The sequence below is a fragment of the Lotus japonicus genome, chromosome 4 (genome assembly GCF_012489685.1).
Source record: "Lotus japonicus ecotype B-129 chromosome 4, LjGifu_v1.2".
Lineage (NCBI taxonomy): Eukaryota > Viridiplantae > Streptophyta > Magnoliopsida > Fabales > Fabaceae > Lotus > Lotus japonicus.
The window spans coordinates 65,068,636-65,087,250 of NC_080044.1; the positions used below are offsets into that span (position 1 = coordinate 65,068,636).

The following is an 18,615-nucleotide window of genomic DNA, read 5'->3' on the forward strand; positions in this document are numbered from 1 at the left end:
ATGAACGAAAGCACTAAGTTGGTACAAAACTCACAAGAGGACTCACAAATAAAAACCCTAAAACCCTAAGATCAGTATCTATCTCTCTGAATCCATATGCAGCTAGGGTTTATAAGTTCCTTTATATAGACGTTCACTTGAGGCTTGGATCTTCAATGGGCTAAACGTCATAGAGTCCACTAACACACTTCTGGAAAGAATCTTCATGGAATCAAATCTTACCAGAATAAAATAACAGAACCAAGTAAAACAGAATTCAAACTTTGAGATAGACTTGGTTCACACGTTATCAATCTTGTTACTTCATCCAAGATTAAAACAAACACGCCTTCAGAAGATAAAATGCACAACATAGAATAAATCTTCTGAATCTCATACAATCAGCAACCTCACAACAAACTTGACTTTAACGACTGAACCAACAACATATGAAATTTCACCATGTTGCTCCAGATGTTGGCACATATGGTTGCACATCATGGTTTGAGCAAAATGCAGCCAATCAAAAGAACTACAATCTCCCCCTTTGGCAAATTTTTGCTAAAACATGATCAGAAAGTCAAACAATGCAAAAACAACAATACCCATCCATTAACACAAAACAGCACACAGCATATGATGAATTGAACACACTACTGAGTCGGAAAACAGAGCACCATACTTAGTCTGAAACTCAAAAACACTCAACAACAGCAACAACAGCACAAACACAAGCAACAGTACCATTCTCCCCCTTATTAGCAGAATTTGTCAAAGGGTGCAGAGAGCCAGCAGAAGCCAACAAAATATTACAACCAGATTGAATGAAGAATGAACAAATACACTAATCACTAGCATTAGTGTCATCATCAGAAGTACCAGCATCATCTTGATCATTAGCAGCAGCATTGTCGTCAAGAGGCCTCTTGCCTTTAGTCAACTGCATAATGAGAGTGTCCACATTCTTCTTCCTCAATGTACAACTAGTAATTGTGTCCTGAAGCATCTTAGACACCGCAATAAGCGCAGCAATAGGAGTCACAGGAGTCTTCTGAGAGGAAGTACCCTCCCCCTGAGTCATCTCAGCCAAACCAGCAACATCAGAAACATGGGCACCAGCTAGCAGCCTGTAATCAATAGTGAGAAGACTAGCCTTCTTGCTAGGAACCTCATCAACAAGGAGAATTTGAGGATGTTGACTCAAGATAATCCCACAAAGTAAACACGGAAACCCAATAGGGAGCTTGACAGCAAAGGTGTCAGCATGCTTCATAGTTTGAGCAAAGACATATTCACCAAAATCAAACTGAGCCTTAGTACCAATCAGATAAATTAATTTTGCCAAACCTGAAGAAATATCTGAGTTGTGGGTGGTAGGAGCCCAATTTGCAGCACCAATGCGATTCAAGATAGCATACTTGACACTCAAATGAGTAGAAGACAACAAGCCTTTGACAGGCCATTCCATAACCTGACCAGCCGTGAGTTCATTAGTGATAACACTCAAGGACAGCTCTTCATTTCCTATGACAATAGTGCTCCTTCCCAAATACTGATTAATGATCTCAGGAGAAAAATGTACACACCTACCACGCACAAAAACTTTCCTGAAATCAGGATGCCCAGACACAGTGCAATTTGTAGTTATATTCACAATAAATTCTCTCACCAACTTGTCATAGTAGCCTCCAATCTCAGTAACAGTTTTCAACAACCCAGCAGCCTCAATAAGTTCCATAATTTCTTGACAATGCAAAATCTCACCCGTCAATTCCCTCTCTTGAGCAATCCTGCGCTGATAAACATACTTCCACTTACCAACACTTTCTTCAGAGTGAAAGGAAATGTTATCCAAAGGAGCAGCAGGCACGTTTTCTGGAATTCGTTTCCCAATCTTGCGCTTTCGAGCAGCAGAACCAGTATCTGTCTTATCCAACTCCACAGTTGGAGTCTCATCCACAATAGGAGTAGCATTATCTTTGTGAACCTTTCTTTTGAAATTCTGTACAACAGGAGTATCATCATCAAGAATAATGACCTTCTTGCGCTTCTTGTTCTCACTCAAACCCAAACCTAACTTCTTGCAAGAGGAACGCGTAGAGTACTTACGAACAACAGTCATCTTTCGCCTCATTGAAGCAACAGAAGCAGAAGCACCAAGGGTGTTGAGCAACACCTCATCAGATTCTGAGTTCTCAATGACATTCTGAACATCCTCGACATGCATATCTTTATCAACAGAGGGAGTAGAGTTGGGAACAATTACCTCTTCCTCAAGATGATCAGAATCCTTGTTGCAATCAGAATCACCACCGTGGCTTGATTGATTATTGCTTGGTGATGGAACAATTGGATCTACATCTGCATGTAAAACTTCCTTGAGAGGAGTTTCCAACACTTCAGTGATACAAGGATCAGCAACATCATCACCTGTACTTGAGTTGATTTCAGCCTCGGAATTTACTCCCTAGGTTGCCTCAGAGCTTCTCGTTACCATCTTCTTCTTTGCTTTGGACGCATCTGACTTGGATCGAGCCTTTTTCCCTTTCATCTTACTCGGATCAGACGATGGTTGAGGAATACCTTGAGCAATTGCGATTTCAGAGGTATGAGGAGAGGATTTTGAAACCTTTGAAGATTTTGGGGTTTTGGATTTCAAACCCAATACCTTTACCCCGTAAGCATTCATCTCAGGAGTGAGTTTCTTGCTAGAATCTTGACTCATGGTGAAGAGGACACAAAGAAAGAAACACGGGTCTTCAAGAAAAGGATGGACGGTTTTGGAGTGAGTTGCAGAGATTTGAAGTTGTGCAGTGGAGGTTGCAGGAGAGGTTATCAAGAAACAATGGAAATTCCGGATTAAGCGTGCCTCAAAAGTTATGACAGAAGAGCCGTTGGCACACCACAATCCCTTTGATTGCTATAATTCCTCAAATAGGCAGATACCCAATAACTGTCTCAATTTTTCAAACTGTGTGGCATCCAGAGCTTTGGTAAAAATATCTGCTAACTGCTTTTCAGTTGAGACATGTTCCAAAGTAACAGTACCATCTTCAACCAACTCCCTGATGAAATGATGACGAATATCAATATGTTTTGTTCTGCTGTGCTGAATTGGATTTTTGGATATGTTGATAGCACTTAGATTGTCACAAAACAATGTCATAACATCTTGTTGCACATTATACTCCTTTAACATTTGTTTCATCCACATCAACTGAGTGCAACTGCTTCCAGCAGCTATATATTCAGCTTCTGCCGTAGAAAGAGAGACACAATTTTGCTTTTTACTGAACCAAGAAATTAGATTGTTTCCAAGAAAGAAACATCCACCTGATGTGCTCTTCCTATCATCAGCACTTTCCAGCCCAATCCGCATCACAGTAACCTGTTAACACTGAATTAGTGTTGTGAGAGTACAAAATGCCATAATCACTTGTACCACTGATATACTTAATGATCCTTTTCACTTGAATGAGATGACTAGTCTTTGGTTCTGCTTGATACCTAGCACAAACTCCAACTGCAAAAGTAATATCTGGTCTGCTGGCAGTGAGATACAAAAGACTTCCAATCATGCTTCTATATAAACTAGGATCCACATCAGTACCTTTCTCATCCTTTGTGAGCTTGATATGAGTTGCAGCAGGTGTTCTTTTGTGACCTGCATTCTCAAGAACAAACTTCTTAACAATCCCCTTAGCATACTTACTTTGTGTGATGAATAAGGTATCTTCCATCTGTTTTACCTGAAGTCCCAGAAAGTAAGTTAATTCACCTACAAGACTCATTTCAAACTCAGATTTCATTTGTTCAACAAATTGTTCCACCATCTGGTTCGACATGCCACCAAACACAATGTCATCAACATAAATTTGAGCTATCATAAGTTCACTGCCATTTTTCTTAACAAACAAGGTCTTGTCAATGCCACTTTTGTCATAACCATTGTTGGTCAGAAATTATGTTAATCTTTCATACCATGCTCTAGGTGCTTGTTTTAAGCCATACAGAGCCTTTTTCAATCTGTATACATGATCTGGAAAACTTGGATCTACAAACCCTTTAGGCTGTTCCACATAGACTTCTTCATTCAAGTAACCATTCAAGAATGCACTCTTGACATCCATCTGATATAGTCTGAATTTTAGCAAACATGCTACTCCCAACAACAACCTGATAGATTCAAGACGAGCAACAGGAGCAAAAGTTTCATCAATGTCTATTCCTTCTATTTGAGAGTATCCCTGAGAAACTAGACGAGATTTGTTCCTTGTCACATTACCACTTTCATCAGACTTGTTCCTGAATATCCACTTAGTTCCCACAACATTTGCATCATCAGGTCTTGGAACCAATTCCCACACTTCATTCCTCTTGAACTGTCCCAGTTCCTCTTGCATGGATTGAATCCAGAACTCATTAGTCAGAGCTTCTTTGACGTTCTTTGGTTCTATTTTTGATATGAAGCATGCATTAGAAACTAGATCCCTTGACCTAGTAATAACCCCATCATTCAGATCACCAATGATATTTTCCTTTGGATGTATCTTCTGAATTCTAATAGAGGGTTCTTTGGTAGCTACACGCAGTTGAGAGACAGTGTTTTCTTGCTCATTTGGGAATTGAATTTCTGGCTCATCTGGTTCCACATTTGTACACTCATATGGTAGATCATCTTCATCATGAGCTTGTCCCGTTCTCTCATTGGTTGTATCATCAACAACTACATTAATGGATTCCATCATGACTTTAGTACGAATATTATAAACTCTGTATGCTCTGCTGTTTCCAGAATACCCCAGAAATATTCCAACTTCACTTTTAGGATCCAGTTTTCTCCTGTGTTCTCTATCAGACAGAATGTAACACTTGCTGCCAAAAACATGAAAATACTTCACTGTAGGTTTTTTCCCTTTCCATAGTTCATACTGAGTGACTGTATCTCCTTGACGAATAGTGACGCGATTGTGAATGTAGCAGGCAGTGTTAATAGCCTCAGCCCAAAAATGATATGGTAGATTTTTAGCATGCAACATAGCTCTGGCAGATTCTTGCAATGTTCTGTTCTTCCTTTCAACCACTCCGTTTTGTTGAGGAGTGATAGGAGCAGAGAATTCATGTTTAATTCCTTCAGAGGAGCAGAACTCAGAGAATTGACCATTCTCAAATTCTTTTCCATGATCACTTCTTATTTTAACAATCCCACTCCCTTCTTCCCTTTGCACTTGGAGACATAGTTCTTTGAACACTTCAAAGGTGTCTGACTTCTCCTTCAGAAATTCTACCCAAGTGAATCTGGAAAAATCATCTACGCATACAAAAACGTACATTTTTCCTCCCAGACTTTCCACTTGCATTGGCCCCATCAAATCCATGTGTAGTAATTCAAGCACTTTTGATGTAGTCAGATGTTGTAGCTTCTGGTGGGACATTTTGACTTGCTTCCCAATCTGACATTCACCACAAACCTTTCCTTCTTGAATTTTCAACTTTGGTATTCCTTTAACTGCTTCCTCAGCGACAATTCTTTTCATACTCTTAAGATTCAGATGACCTAACTTTTGGTGCCAGATTCTAACTTCATCTTCCTTAGACATCAAACATCGAGCAGACAAGGATGTTGTTTCAGAGGTCCACATGTAGCAGTTGTCCTTTGATCTGGCTCCTCTCATTAGCACATCCTTGTTCTTATTTTTGACAACACACCCAGATTGTTTGAACACCACCTTCAAGCCTTGGTCACAAAGTTGACTTATGCTGATCAAGTTTGCAGTTAAACCTTCAACTAACAGAACATCATCAAGGTTTGGAGACCCTGTGTCAGACAATTTTCCAATTCCTCTGATCTTTCCTTTGGCTCCATCACCGAAAGTAACAAAGCTCTTAGCATGTGGTTTCATTTTCTCCAGATAACTCTTCACTCCTGTCATGTGTCTGGAACATCCACTATCGAAGTACCAGTCTTCTTTTGATGATGCACGCAGAGAGGTGTGAGCAATGAGAGCAGTAGCATTAACCTTGGGCTTCCACCTGCTTTTGCCTGGACTTTTCTTTTCATACTCTCGTGATACATCTTGAAGTATAGGATATCCATAAAGCTTGAAGCAATATGGTCTAATGTGACCAAATCTCCCACAAAAATGACATCTCCAAGTTGAATTTTGATAGTTCCTGACTTGAGCATATGAATGTGTAACTGATTGCTGGGGCCTGCGGTTCCACATTTTAACATTTGATTGCCTTCCAATCTGCACATGTTCCTTAGTCATGTTCTGGCTTGCCTTGTTAACAGCACGATAATCAAATCCTATCCCAGTCTTATCACCTGCATTTTTTCCAACATCAAGAATTTCATCCAGAATATCAGTGCTTTTACTCATCATGCGAATGGACTTGGTCATTCCTTCCATTTTTGAGTTCAATAAGGCCACTTCTTCAGTTAGCTTCTTCTTCTCAGCTTGAAGCTCAAAAACTTGCTTCTTCTGTTGCTGACCGTAGATACATGCTTCTTTCCACTTAGTGTAGAGAAGCTTATAAGCTTCAGCAAGTTCCTCATCAGAGATCTCCTTGTCACTGTCCCCATCATCTGAATCACATCTAACCATGAATGAAGTTACTCTGTTTGCTGTTACATCTTCACCTTCTGTATCAGATTCATCATCAGACCAAGTGGTGACCATCCCTTTCTTTTGTTTCTTCAAATAGGTGGCACATTCAGCCCTGATGTGGCCAAAACCTTCACATTCATGACATTGAACCCCTCGGCCATTTCCTGTCTTGTCTTCATCTTTCACTCTTCTTTGAAATTGCTGATTCTTGAAGTTGTCAAGCCGTTTGTCTTGCACATTTGGCCTCGATCGCTTATCCAGCCTTTTCAAAACCTTGTTGAATTTTCTTCCCAGAAGAGCTATGGCTTCTGATATGCTTTCACCAGTTTCATTATCAGACATATCTTCATCTAAATCTGTGCTTGAGACAAGAGCAATGCTTTTATTTCTTTTCTCAGGTCTATCATTTTGAGTCATTTCAAAAGTCATCAAGGATCCAATAAGCTCATCCACCTTGATACTGCTTATGTCTTGAGCTTCTTCAATAGCAGTTACTTTCATGTCAAACTTCTTAGGAAGAGATCTGAGAATCTTTCTCACAAGCTTCTCCTCTGACATTTGTTCTCCCAAAGCGAAAGAGGAGTTTGCCATATCACGCAGTCTCATATGAAAATCAGAGATGGTCTCATCTTCCTTCATCTTTAAGTTCTCAAACTGAGTTGTTAGAATCTGAAGCCTTGACATTCTGACTCTGGAAGTCCCCTCATGAGCAGTCTTGAGAATCTCCCAAGCATCCTTTGCCACAGTGCAAGTGTTGATCAATCGGAACATGTTTTTATCCACTCCATTGAATATAGCATTTAGCGCTTTAGAGTTACCCAACGCCTCCTCATCCTCTTCTTTGTTCCATTCATCCTCAGGTTTCAACTCACCAACAGATGACCCTTCCTTGGGTATGTTCACCGGATGTTTCCAACCTTTGACAATAGCCTTCCAGGTCTTGCTGTCAATTGATTTGAGAAACGCAATCATGCGAGCCTTCCAGTAGTCGTAGTTGGTGCCATCCAGAATAGGTGGTCTATTCACAGAGCCACCTTCCTTTGAGTTGTCCATTGGAACCGAATCTGTCTTCCCTGGAGCTCACCCAACCAGAACAGGGTGCCTTCTCTGATGCCAATTGAAATTCGTATTCACCTAGGACAGATGTGATACACAATGTTGCAACAATGTGTAGCACAACAAAACACAATCAGAGTATTAAAAATAAACAAACAGTTAAACAGACAAACACAAGGAGTTGTTAACCCAGTTCGGTGAACATCACCTACGTCTGGAGGATACCAATCCAGGAGTCAATTCACTATCAAATAATAGCTCTCAGGTCACATGAAAGTCCCTCCTATACCTAAGTACTCCCCCTTAGCATAGAGCCTCTTTTATGTCCACCACTATTAAACAAGTGAATCTAGCTTAGCCCTTCTCCTCTAAGCTATGAGAAAACTTTCTCTAACCCCTAATGACCACTGCCACAACGATCATGTCATGTTTATCAACAAACAAGTTTGATGAGATTACAACTCAACTAAACAAATCAACTTAGTACTTTGATGAACGAAAGCACTAAGTTGGTACAAAACTCACAAGAGGACTCACAAATAAAAACCCTAAAACCCTAAGATCAGTATCTATCTCTCTGAATCCATATGCAGCTAGGGTTTATAAGTTCCTTTATATAGACGTTCACTTGAGGCTTGGATCTTCAATGGGCTAAACGTCATAGAGTCCACTAACACACTTCTGGAAAGAATCTTCATGGAATCAAATCTTACCAGAATAAAATAACAGAACCAAGTAAAACAGAATTCAAACTTTGAGATAGACTTGGTTCACACGTTATCAATCTTGTTACTTCAGCCAAGATTAAAACAAACACGCCTTCAGAAGATAAAATGCACAACATAGAATAAATCTTCTGAATCCCATACAATCAGCAACCTCACAACAAACTTGACTTTAACGACTGAACCAACAACATATGAAATTTCACCATGTTGCTCCAGATGTTGGCACATATGGTTGCACATCATGGTTTGAGCAAAATGCAGCCAATCAAAAGAACTACAAAGTAGATAAAGTTAGTAGTAAATCTTTGTGAACAACATCTGGAAGTGATTTTACTTTGCACTTCAATCCTTTCCACAGAGGAAGTTCTTAAAGTTTGGTGGAGACTGGAGAACACTGCTGGAGATAGTTTTGATCTGTACTATGGTTTGTTCTTGTATAATATAAACGCCATGGAACAACTAGAAAGACTTGATCTGGCTTTTGAGTCAATGAAGAAGCAGAAAGAAAGCATTTAAAATTGAAGAAAAGGTCAGTGTTTTTTCCAGATAGATCTCTGCTGCCTGAGGTATCTGAAGTCTGAAGATACTAATGTGGTATCATCTTCTTCAAATACTGTGGACATTAATTGAAAAATTGCAGCCCTTCTTTTTCTATTAGTATGTTTTGAATAAGTTTGTTATTTCCTAAATTTCATATCCAGTCTTTCTAAAAGCCATGCTGATTAACATACAAGGAAGGTAATGAACTCTTGCTCGAAATTGAAATATATAACTAGTCAATGTTTCACAACAACTGAAGTACTGATCTATTCATGTCTCTCTTCCCATAATTTGGCATAACCAAAACTTTAATATGTTTACTTCAACCAGCTGTCAAGATCTTTATTGTTATGTGCAATTTTGATAGTCTCAAGTGCTATTTTTCCCTCTTGATGGTACTTGTGGTTGATGTCACCATAATCTTTAACGTTCATGTACAACCTTGGTCGTGTCTCATTTATTAGCCCTTCCACAGGTCCAATTTCTTTCTCTGCTTCTGGAATATAAAACATGGCCAAAGACATTCTCAACTTCTCTGTGTTTGTCACAGCCCTGTGCATTGGACTCTTGAATATTCCATTGCTCATAATCTGCAATGATTCCCAACTAAATTCAATATTCTCCAAACTGAACTCTAGTTCCTCACAACCAAGTAAATTTATGCTTGATGTTTGTTAACTAGGATTAAGCTTCAACAAGTAGACTTCAGCCTATTTGTAAGAGTTTATTTGAATTTTAACTTATAGCACAAACGCTTATCCAAGTGTTCGGGGAGAGTTTATGTAAATAACTTATAACCTATCTATAAGATGTTTTGAGCCTATTTTTTATAAGTTGTACAAATTAGTTTATGAATAAGTGCTTATATCTAGCTATAACATATTTTTAGCTTATTTTCATATGCTTGTCAAATTAGCTTATGAATAAGCACTTATGCGATAAGTGCTGATTGACATAAGTGTGTAATTAAGTTGTTTACCCAGACATATCCTTATGAAACCTTGTCTACCTGCATTTGAGCGCCAAGATTGACAACAAGAGCATCAGGTATTGTGGGGACATTGACCCATTTGTCATCTATCAGAACTTGAAGACCTTCCACTTCTTTGTCTTGCAATAGAACTGTGATTCCTGATCCATCTGTGTGAGGTTTGACACCAAGAACCAAATCAGGTCTTGAACAGCGTGGATAGAAGTTGAACCTTGCTGTCAGTGATGGTTGTTCTCCAAACTGGTCCAAGAAACTACCTTCTTCCAAATTCAGTGACCTTGCTATGGTTCTCAATAGATGATCCATCATGGATTTCACTTTTGTGGAATACTCCACTAAGACCTCCCTGCATAATAAATTTTATCTCAATCACTCAATATTAGTATGTGACAAAAATTGTTTCAGTTTATTGTAGAAGGATACACTTGAGAATCTCACACTAATAGATAAATTTAGTACTATTTAATACTAATTGCTTTTATCATGTTGTCAATAGTACCGTGTTTCTGTGATTTCAAAGTTTGGAAAACATGATTATGCTTATAAAAGAGCATGTTCAATGTTTTTCTTCTTCTTTTCTGTATGTGAACTGAGAGGAAACCCTTTTAATACGCACTTAAAATCACCATGAGAAAAGAGTTGTACCTAAATTCACTAGGATTTTCTGGCCAAAGAGATAGCCTCCGTTTTTCTTTTCGAAACACATGAAGAATTAGGCGATAAGACCAGTCAAGGACCTGCTTCTCTGAAACTATGGTGTCATTTCCATACCCTTCATGTTCATTAACTGCCTTTGCATACTTCTGCTTTTCCTCCACTGGAAGTGCAAAAAATTGTTTTGCAACTTTACGTATTTTGTCAAGATATGAACTTGATATTCCATGACCTATTGCCTGTTGGTATGAGCAAGTCAAATATTGTAAAATTAATAAAAGAAAGGAAAAAGAAAGCATTGATATCCCCAGCATAGCAGCATGCACGGGAGTTTCCTTACATAGTCAAATCATCTTATAAACTACCACTTATCAGATTCAAGATATGTTTATTATGAGTGTGTTTGGTTCTATGGTTAGGGGTCTCATAATCACTTCTGGGAAAGAGCCCCTAAGTGTAGCTTCTGAAGCCGTCATGCTTTGATTAAGAATCAATAACGAGTTAAAATTTGAGTTGTTTTGGACATAAATGGATCTTTGGTTGAACGAAGAGTCAAATTTATAGTATATGTGATAACTCTTTACTCACCAAGACAGATCCAAAATCATGCCTTGTTGCTGTAAGGAAGACTAAGAGCTACAAATGCTTGTATCGAAATTCTGAAGCACACCCCTAATTCAGAGGCTGCTATTCACAACTGGGAAAGAGTCTTTTTTACAATGAATGAGGCTGCGTTCCTATGGTATTGTTAAAATCCTGTTTGTCTCATTTGTTTATCTCTGGGAACACAATACTAAATATGGAATTATTATAATGTGCACTTTTTGGAGATCGTTAATTATTCTCTTATCTGGGAACATATTGCAGGATTGCCTAGTTTAGTTTTGAGAACAGAGGAGACTAGAGAGATATGGATAATATTTGATAATTTCAATCTTAGTGCATGCTTTGGAAATCCTTCTATATTTGATTCTAAAGTCAAACTCAAATTTGACGAGAAGCTTATGTGAGTATCTTCTCAGTGATAGAATTGATTCTGATAAAAGAAAACCTGATCCAAATATGAAGCCTGCTTCTGGATTAAGGGGTCTGCACAGCTGCACTGTCACTATTGGCAGGGGATGAGACTATGTATTGATCTGTGATCAAGTTTATCGGTGCGTTACATAAAGCTCATCTGCACTTTTGAGCTTAATCACTCTCAATGAGCATTCTATCCAAGTCCATTTATGCAATAATCTATGGTGCTTTAATACATGTGTGTGTAGAAGTCAACGATGTTGTTTTAAGTAAACAGCTACTATACACACTAATGATGTTCTTGTAAGTCTTTATAAACCCGCACCTGGAAGAATCCAGCTGAAGTCAGAGCATCTCTTAGCTTCTCCAGCTCATCTTCTGATGAGAGGAGGCTTACATCAATGATGGGTATTGGAATCAGTGCTGAAGAATCTTTAGATCCAAAACTATTTTCTTGAACTAGATATGCTGATGGTGGTTCATCACCATCCAAGGACATTTCTTGGACGCTCTTGAGCAGTGATTTCTCCTCCGAAACGAGCAGCAGATTGCTGGCCATGTCTTCCTGTCTGTGAATTGCTTAAGAGCAGATGAAAAGTTTTCAGTATTGTTAATGATAACTTGAAGTCTTAAACTTTTTTTCCTCTTTATTTATCAGGCTACCTGCTTTCAATATATTACTTGATTTACGTATAAATATTAAAAAAAGACTTGGTCATGATTTATTTTAATCCAAGGGCTCTGACAAGAAAATCAATTATTGTTAAAAACAAAGGAAAAAGGAGAAGGAAATCCATTCTTTTTTGGCATGAAGTGTTAACATACTCTAGATCAGACTACTCCGATGCGGCTCAGAAATTCGGAGTTTCTTATTTCAATGACGCAGATGTGAACAGCATCTGGAAGTGATTTTACTTTGCACTTCAATCCTTTCCACATAGGAAGTTCTTAAATTTGGTGGATAATAATTCTGGAGATAGTTTTGATCTGTACTATGGTTTGTTATTGTATAGTATAAACGCCATGGAACAACTAGAAAGACTTGATCTGGCTTTTGAGTCAATGAAGAAGCAGAAAGAAAGCATTTAAAATGAAGAGAAGGTCAGTGTTTTTCCAGATAGATCTCTGCTGAGGTATCTGAAGTCTGAAGATACTAATGCGGTATCAGATCATTAAATTTGACACCCCACTCATTAGAAATGTCACCCCACTTACGGAAACTTAGTTTCCGAAATATTTCGGAAATAAGATTTCCGAAGCATTTTTCACTCAAAAGTGGGGTGTTACATGTATTTTGCACTACAAATCACAAATTAATTTCGGAATAGATTCCGAAATTAATTCGGAACTTGAAAATCCGAAAATTGGGGGTGTGAAATCTAATGGTTGAGGTGACAAATCCAGCTCTCACGGTATCATCTCCTTCAAATACTGTGGACATTAATTGAAATGAATTTCCATCCGTTAATAATTGCAGGCCCTTCTTTTTCTATTAGTATGTTTTGAATAAGTTTGTTATTTCCGAAATTTCACATCCAGTCTTTCTAAAAGCCAAGCTGATCTGCTTGAAGTGATTCTGGAATTTTGGATATACAACTTTAACTCTCAGTTGTTTCATTTCAACTTTTCAATATTTTTTGCTTTCTTTCTATTTCTTGCTAGCTGGATTCACATTTTCAGGAGCTCACATGTTTGTATTTTATGTCCCACTTTCATTTATGGCATTGATTGTTGACTTAGGGCTCGTTTGATACACCGTATTAGGCATGATAGTATAAGCTTATACAACACATTATGTGCTTATCCATTGTTTGGTGCTCACATTGTATTGTATAAGCTTACACATCAATCTCCTCTTATACATCAAAATGATGGATAATTTAATCCACCCTATAGATGATGGATAAGGCATGATAAGAGTGCAATGTATAAACTACTTCAATATATTTAATCAACCGCCACCACAATCACCCTCCACCATCACTACCTCCACCACTGCCACCACCACCACCACCGTCACTGCCGCCACCACCATCTCCGACACCACCACCACCACCATTGTTGCTGCCACCACAACCACCCTCCACAACCACCACCTCCACCACCACCGTCGCCGCCACCACGACCACCACTACAACCACCCTCCACCTCCACCACTACCACCACCACCACCACCATCACAGCCGCCACCACCGTCGCCGGCACCACCACCGTCGTCGCCGCCACTACCGCTACCACCGTCGTCGCCGCCACCACCATCGCTGCCACCATTGTCGCCGCCACCACCACCGCTGCCACCGTCGTCGCCGCCACCACCACCGTCGTCGCCGCCACCACCACCGCTGCCACCGTCGTCGCCACCACCACCACCACCACCGTCGCTGCCACCACAACCACCCTCCACCACCGTCGTCGCCACCACCCTCCACCGCCTCCACCATTACCACCACCACCGTTACAGCCACCACCGTCGCCGCCACCACAACCACCCTCCACCACCACCACCTCCACCACTACCGCCGCCACCACTGCCACCGCCACCACCACCACGCTCTAGTCATTGTTATCACCACTACCACCACCCTCTTCCACGACCGCCACCACCACCCTCCACCATCACCTCCGCCACTCCTGCCACCACTACCACCGTTGCCGTCACCACTGCCGCCGCCCCCACCCTCCACCACCGCCGCCACCAACACCACCGTCCACCACCACTGTCACTACCACTATCGCCGCCGCCACCACCATCCACCACCACCGCCCCTATTATCACCTTCCAATACCACCACTACCACACCACCAGTGTTGCCACCAAATTATACAGTGTATGACAAAACGCTGGATAGTATTAAAATTTTATCAAGCCTTATCCTATCAGGCCTAATACAATCAGGCCTAATACTATCAGGCCTTATACTATACAACGTACCAAACGGGACCTTAATTACTCAGTTAACCTTAGTAGGTACTAGGTAATGAAATTAAGATTGTGCTTTTTCTGTTCCCACTTCTATGATTAAATGAATGAAAAAAAACTAATTGAGCAAAATAGCATACAAGCAAGGTAACATACTCTCAAAAGTTGAAATACACACTCCGGTCACTATTATAAGCAAAAGTTAGCTTTGTAGGTTCATTCAATAAATGATGTATGTGATCATTTTAATTACCACATACATCATTTATTGAATGAATCTAAACTACTAACTTTTACTTATAATAGTGACCGGAGGGTGTATATAACTAGTCATTGTTTCATAACAACTTAAGTACTAAACCATTCATGTCTCTCTTACCCTAATTTGGAACATTAATATGTTTACAGCAGTCAAGATCTTTATTATTATGAGGAATTCAAAGGTGAAATCGTCTCACTTCTTATCAGAGTTATGTGCAATTTGGACAGTCTCAAGAGCTATTTTCCCCTCTTGATAGCACCTATAGTTGATATCACCATAGTTGTTAACGTTTCTATACAACCTTGGTCGTGTCTCATTTATCAGCCCTTCAACCGGTCCAATTTCATTCTCTGGTTCTGGCTCATTAAACATCGCCACAGACATCCTCAACCTCTCTGTGTTTGTCAAAACCCTGTGCATTGGGCTCTTGAATATTCCATTGCTCATGATCTGCAATGAAACCCAACTACATTAAATATTCTCCAAACTGAACACAAGTTCTTCACAACCAAGTATATAAAATTAGCAGTACTTTTATGCTTGATGATGTTTGTTAACCAGGATTAAGCTTCAACAAGTAGACTCTGGTGGTTTGTGATAGGTACCCATGGTTAGTAACTAATTTAGTTTGTTAGTTGAGACTTGAAATAGTTTTAGTTATTTAGAGAGTGAGAGAGAATGTTATAAATAAGAGTGACTAAGAGAGAAATAGCATGTTTGGGATCATTCTGAAATAGCATATCTTGAATGTTGTTTAAGAAGAGGTGCCCAGACACTCAAATTACTCAGCAACATTGCAGTTTTTGTTCTTGAATAATATCAGTTCTCTTCTTATTCTTGGCTGTTCCTATCAGTTTTGGAAGAATTTATTCGAGCTTGTGTTATCCCATAACTATTTGTGAGAGCTTATGCAAATAGCCTATAACCTGTTTGTAAGATATTTTGAGCTTATTTTCTTAAGGTTCTCAAATTAGCTTATGAATAAGCATTTATACCTGCCTATAATCTATTTTAGCTTATTTAATAAGCTCCTCAAATTAGCTTATGAATAAGCATTTATGCGACAATCATTGATTGTCATAAATGCTTAATTAAGTTGTATACACCTAAACACACAATTACTATTATTATATTGAGATAGAACCTTGTTTACCTACCTGCATTTGATCGCCGAGATTGACAACAAGAGCATCAGGTATTGTGGGGACATTGACCCATTTGTCATCTACTAGAACTTGAAGACCTTCCACTTCTCTGTCTTGCAACAGAACTGTGATTCCTGATCTATCTGTGTGAGGTTTGACACCGAGAACCAAATCAGGTCTTGAACAAGGTGGATAGAAGTTGAACCTTGCTACTAGTGATGATTGTTCTCCAAACTGGCTCAAGAAGCTGCCTTCTTCCAAATTCAGTGACCTTGCCATGGTTCTCAGTAGATGATCCATCATGGATTTCACTTTGGTAGAAAACTCAACTAAGGACTCACTGCATAATAGATATTAGCTGAATCATTGCTCAATATTAGTACATGCTAAAAATTGTTCTCAGATTATTGTAGAAGGATACACTTGAGAATCTCTTCCGAATAGATAAATTTAGCACTATTTATTACTAGTTGCTTTTATCATGTTCTCAGCTTATTGTAGTAGTACCATGTTTCTGTGATTTCAAAGTTTGGAAAAGAGGATTATGCTAATAAAAAGAGCATGTCCAATGTTTTTTATTTCTTCTTCTTCTTCTCTGTTTGTGGACAGTGAAGGGAACCATTTTCAACACAACTAAAATCACCATGAGAAAAGGGTTGTACCCAAAATCACTAGGATTTTCTGGCCAAAGAGAAAGCCTTCGTTTTTCCTTTGGGAAAACTCGAAGAGATAGGCGATAGGACCAGTCAAGGACTTGCTTCTTTGAAACTACTCTGTCATTTCCATACCCTTCAGCTTCATTAACTGCTCGGGCATACTTCTGCTTTTCCTCCACTGGAAGTGCAAAAAAATGTTTTGCAACTTCACGAATTTTATCAAGATATGTACTTGACATTCCATGACCAATTGCCTGTTGGTAAGAGTATGTCAAATATTTGAGAATATATGGGAACAGAATACTAAATATGCAACTATTCTATACTGCAGTTTATGGAGATCCTTAATTGTTGTCTTATCTGGTAACATATTACAGGATTGCCTAGTTTAGTCTTGAGAGGAGAAGAGACTAGAGAAACATGGGTAGTATCTAATAATTTAATCTTAGAAAATAACTGCTTCTGGATTCAGGAACCTACACAGTCACTATTGGGAGAGGATGCGACTATGGCCCCGTTTGGAAGAGTTTATTTGAGTTTATCTTATAGCAGAAGTGCTTATGTAAGTGTTTGTTTGTGAGAGTTTATGTAAATATATTATGATGTACTTATAAGCCGTTTTGAGGTTTGAGTTTTTTTTTGTAACCAACTCATATTAGCTTATGATTAAACGCCTATATCTCTGCCTATAATATATTTTGAGCTCATAAGTGTTTAATTAAGCTGTTTATCTAAATAAACTATATGTATGTATTGATTTGTGGATTGTGATCAAGTGAAAGTGGCCCTGCGGCCCTCAAAGTTCATGAGTGCATCACATAAAGCTGATCTGCACATTGCAGCCTAATAACTCTCACTGATGATGATCTTGTAAGTTTTAATAAACCGAACCTGGAAGCATCCTGCTGAACTCAGAGCAGATCTTAGTTTCCCTTGCTCATCTTCTGATGAGAGGAGGCTTACATCAATGATGGGTATTGGAATCAGAGTTGAAGAATCTTTAGATCCAAAGCTATTTCTTTCAACTACATATGCTGATGGTGGTTCATCACTATCCATGGACATTTCTTGGACGCTCTTGGACATGTCTTCCTCTGTCTGTGATGAATTGCTGAGAGCAGATGAAAAGTTTTCAGTGTTGTTGATGATAACTTGAACTTTTTACTTCCTCTTTATTTATGTTGCTTTCAATATAGTTCTTGATTTGTGCGTATATATATTAAAAAAACAAGATTTGTGTGAACATCAATGTGTTCTGTAAAGTTGCTTTACCGTAGTTTAATGAATGTTGTTAAAAACAAGGAGGAAAAGGAGTACACGGATCACTCTGTTTTGTCATCAATAATATATTTTAATATGCATGTGCATCACGTATATTAATTTTTAGGAAAATGTTTTATCCATATTTCTTTCGTTTCAATATTACGAGAGATAGAAATAGAAGAGAGGGGTATCTAGTTCTCAGCGGCGTGAGATGGTACAGTTTAATGCATTCATTTATGATATGAATTTGGCTGATATTCCCCTGGCTGGGAAAAAATTCACTTGGTTTAGGCCCAACAACCAAGCTCAAAGCAGAATTGACCGGTTCCTAATATCAGTTGATTGGAATGATCTGTGGCCGAATTGCTCCCAGTTGGTTTTAGACCGTGATGTTTCAGACCATTGTCCCTTAATTCTGCGTCAGGGGTGTGATAATTGGGGACCCAAGCCTTTTAGAGTCCTGAATTGTTGGCTGGGGGATTCTCGTTTGCCTCACATGGTGTCGGATTTTTGGGGTGAATTTCAGGCTCAAGGGCGGGGTGTGGTGGTTCTGAAGGAGAAGCTTAAGGGCTTGAAACTGAAACTGAAAGATTGGAATTCGAATGTTTTTGGTAATCAGAATACTAGAAGAGTCTTGCTTGCTGAACAGATAAATTCCTTGGACTCTAAACAAGTGGACGTTGGCTTGACAGAGGCTGAAGGCGCAAGGTATATTGAACTCACCAATGAGTTTTGGAAGGTCCTTCGCTTAAACGAATCACTGTTGTGTCAGAAAGCTAGGTCCAAGTGG

At 39.1% G+C, this 18,615-nt stretch overlaps 4 protein-coding genes across 5 annotated transcripts; all 4 read right to left on the minus strand.

The window, feature by feature from the left end:
- Nucleotides 1-823: 823 nt before the first annotated feature.
- LOC130713157 (uncharacterized) lies at nucleotides 824-2,704 on the minus strand. The gene is made up of 2 exons (XM_057562951.1): nucleotides 2,474-2,704; nucleotides 824-2,356 (listed from the first exon to the last, which is right to left on the minus strand). The coding sequence occupies exons 1-2, from the start codon at nucleotides 2,702-2,704 to the stop codon at nucleotides 824-826; spliced, it is 1,764 nt and encodes a 587-aa protein (XP_057418934.1).
- Nucleotides 2,705-3,332: 628 nt separating this feature from the next.
- On the minus strand, nucleotides 3,333-3,824 carry LOC130713158 (uncharacterized mitochondrial protein AtMg00810-like). The gene has a single exon (XM_057562952.1). The coding sequence runs from the start codon at nucleotides 3,822-3,824 to the stop codon at nucleotides 3,333-3,335; it is 492 nt and encodes a 163-aa protein (XP_057418935.1).
- A 5,289-nt stretch (nucleotides 3,825-9,113) lies between these two features.
- Nucleotides 9,114-12,774, minus strand: LOC130714944 (jasmonate-induced oxygenase 4-like). Of its 2 annotated transcripts, XM_057564928.1 has the most exons (5): nucleotides 12,405-12,774; nucleotides 11,905-12,158; nucleotides 10,551-10,798; nucleotides 9,924-10,251; nucleotides 9,114-9,504 (listed from the first exon to the last, which is right to left on the minus strand). In XM_057564928.1, exons 2-5 carry the CDS (start codon nucleotides 12,136-12,138, stop codon nucleotides 9,232-9,234), a joined length of 1,083 nt encoding a protein of 360 aa, XP_057420911.1. In that variant the 5' UTR covers nucleotides 12,139-12,158; nucleotides 12,405-12,774; the 3' UTR covers nucleotides 9,114-9,231. The 2 variants fall into 2 exon arrangements, with proteins under 2 accessions (XP_057420911.1, XP_057420910.1); XM_057564927.1 differs by lacking the exon at nucleotides 12,405-12,774 and having other exon boundaries at nucleotides 11,905-12,346.
- Nucleotides 12,775-14,598: 1,824 nt separating this feature from the next.
- LOC130714742 (jasmonate-induced oxygenase 4-like) lies at nucleotides 14,599-17,761 on the minus strand. The gene is made up of 4 exons (XM_057564685.1): nucleotides 17,454-17,761; nucleotides 16,569-16,816; nucleotides 15,919-16,246; nucleotides 14,599-15,211 (listed from the first exon to the last, which is right to left on the minus strand). The coding sequence occupies exons 1-4, from the start codon at nucleotides 17,646-17,648 to the stop codon at nucleotides 14,954-14,956; spliced, it is 1,029 nt and encodes a 342-aa protein (XP_057420668.1). The 5' UTR covers nucleotides 17,649-17,761; the 3' UTR covers nucleotides 14,599-14,953.
- Nucleotides 17,762-18,615: the final 854 nt, after the last annotated feature.

What these genes read in the sequence shown, in the direction of transcription:
- LOC130713157 (XM_057562951.1), bottom strand. Translation starts at nt 2,704, where the DNA reads ATGAGTCAAGATTCTAGCAAGAAACTCACTCCTGAGATGAATGCTTAC. An exon ending in CCAAAGCAAAGAAGAAGATG is followed by an intron (nt 2,357 to 2,473) that starts GTAACGAGAAGC and finishes ACTCCTCTCAAG; the next exon opens with GAAGTTTTACATGCAGATGT.
- LOC130713158 (XM_057562952.1), bottom strand. Translation starts at nt 3,824, where the DNA reads ATGTCGAACCAGATGGTGGAACAATTTGTTGAACAAATGAAATCTGAG.
- LOC130714944 (XM_057564928.1), bottom strand. Translation starts at nt 12,138, where the DNA reads ATGGCCAGCAATCTGCTGCTCGTTTCGGAGGAGAAATCACTGCTCAAG. An exon ending in CTTCAGCTGGATTCTTCCAG is followed by an intron (nt 10,799 to 11,904) that starts GTGCGGGTTTAT and finishes TCATACCAACAG; the next exon opens with GCAATAGGTCATGGAATATC. An exon ending in GAAAATCCTAGTGAATTTAG is followed by an intron (nt 10,252 to 10,550) that starts GTACAACTCTTT and finishes TTTATTATGCAG; the next exon opens with GGAGGTCTTAGTGGAGTATT.
- LOC130714742 (XM_057564685.1), bottom strand. Translation starts at nt 17,648, where the DNA reads ATGTCCAAGAGCGTCCAAGAAATGTCCATGGATAGTGATGAACCACCA. An exon ending in GAAAATCCTAGTGATTTTGG is followed by an intron (nt 16,247 to 16,568) that starts GTACAACCCTTT and finishes TCTATTATGCAG; the next exon opens with TGAGTCCTTAGTTGAGTTTT. An exon ending in ATCTCGGCGATCAAATGCAG is followed by an intron (nt 15,212 to 15,918) that starts GTAGGTAAACAA and finishes GTTTCATTGCAG; the next exon opens with ATCATGAGCAATGGAATATT.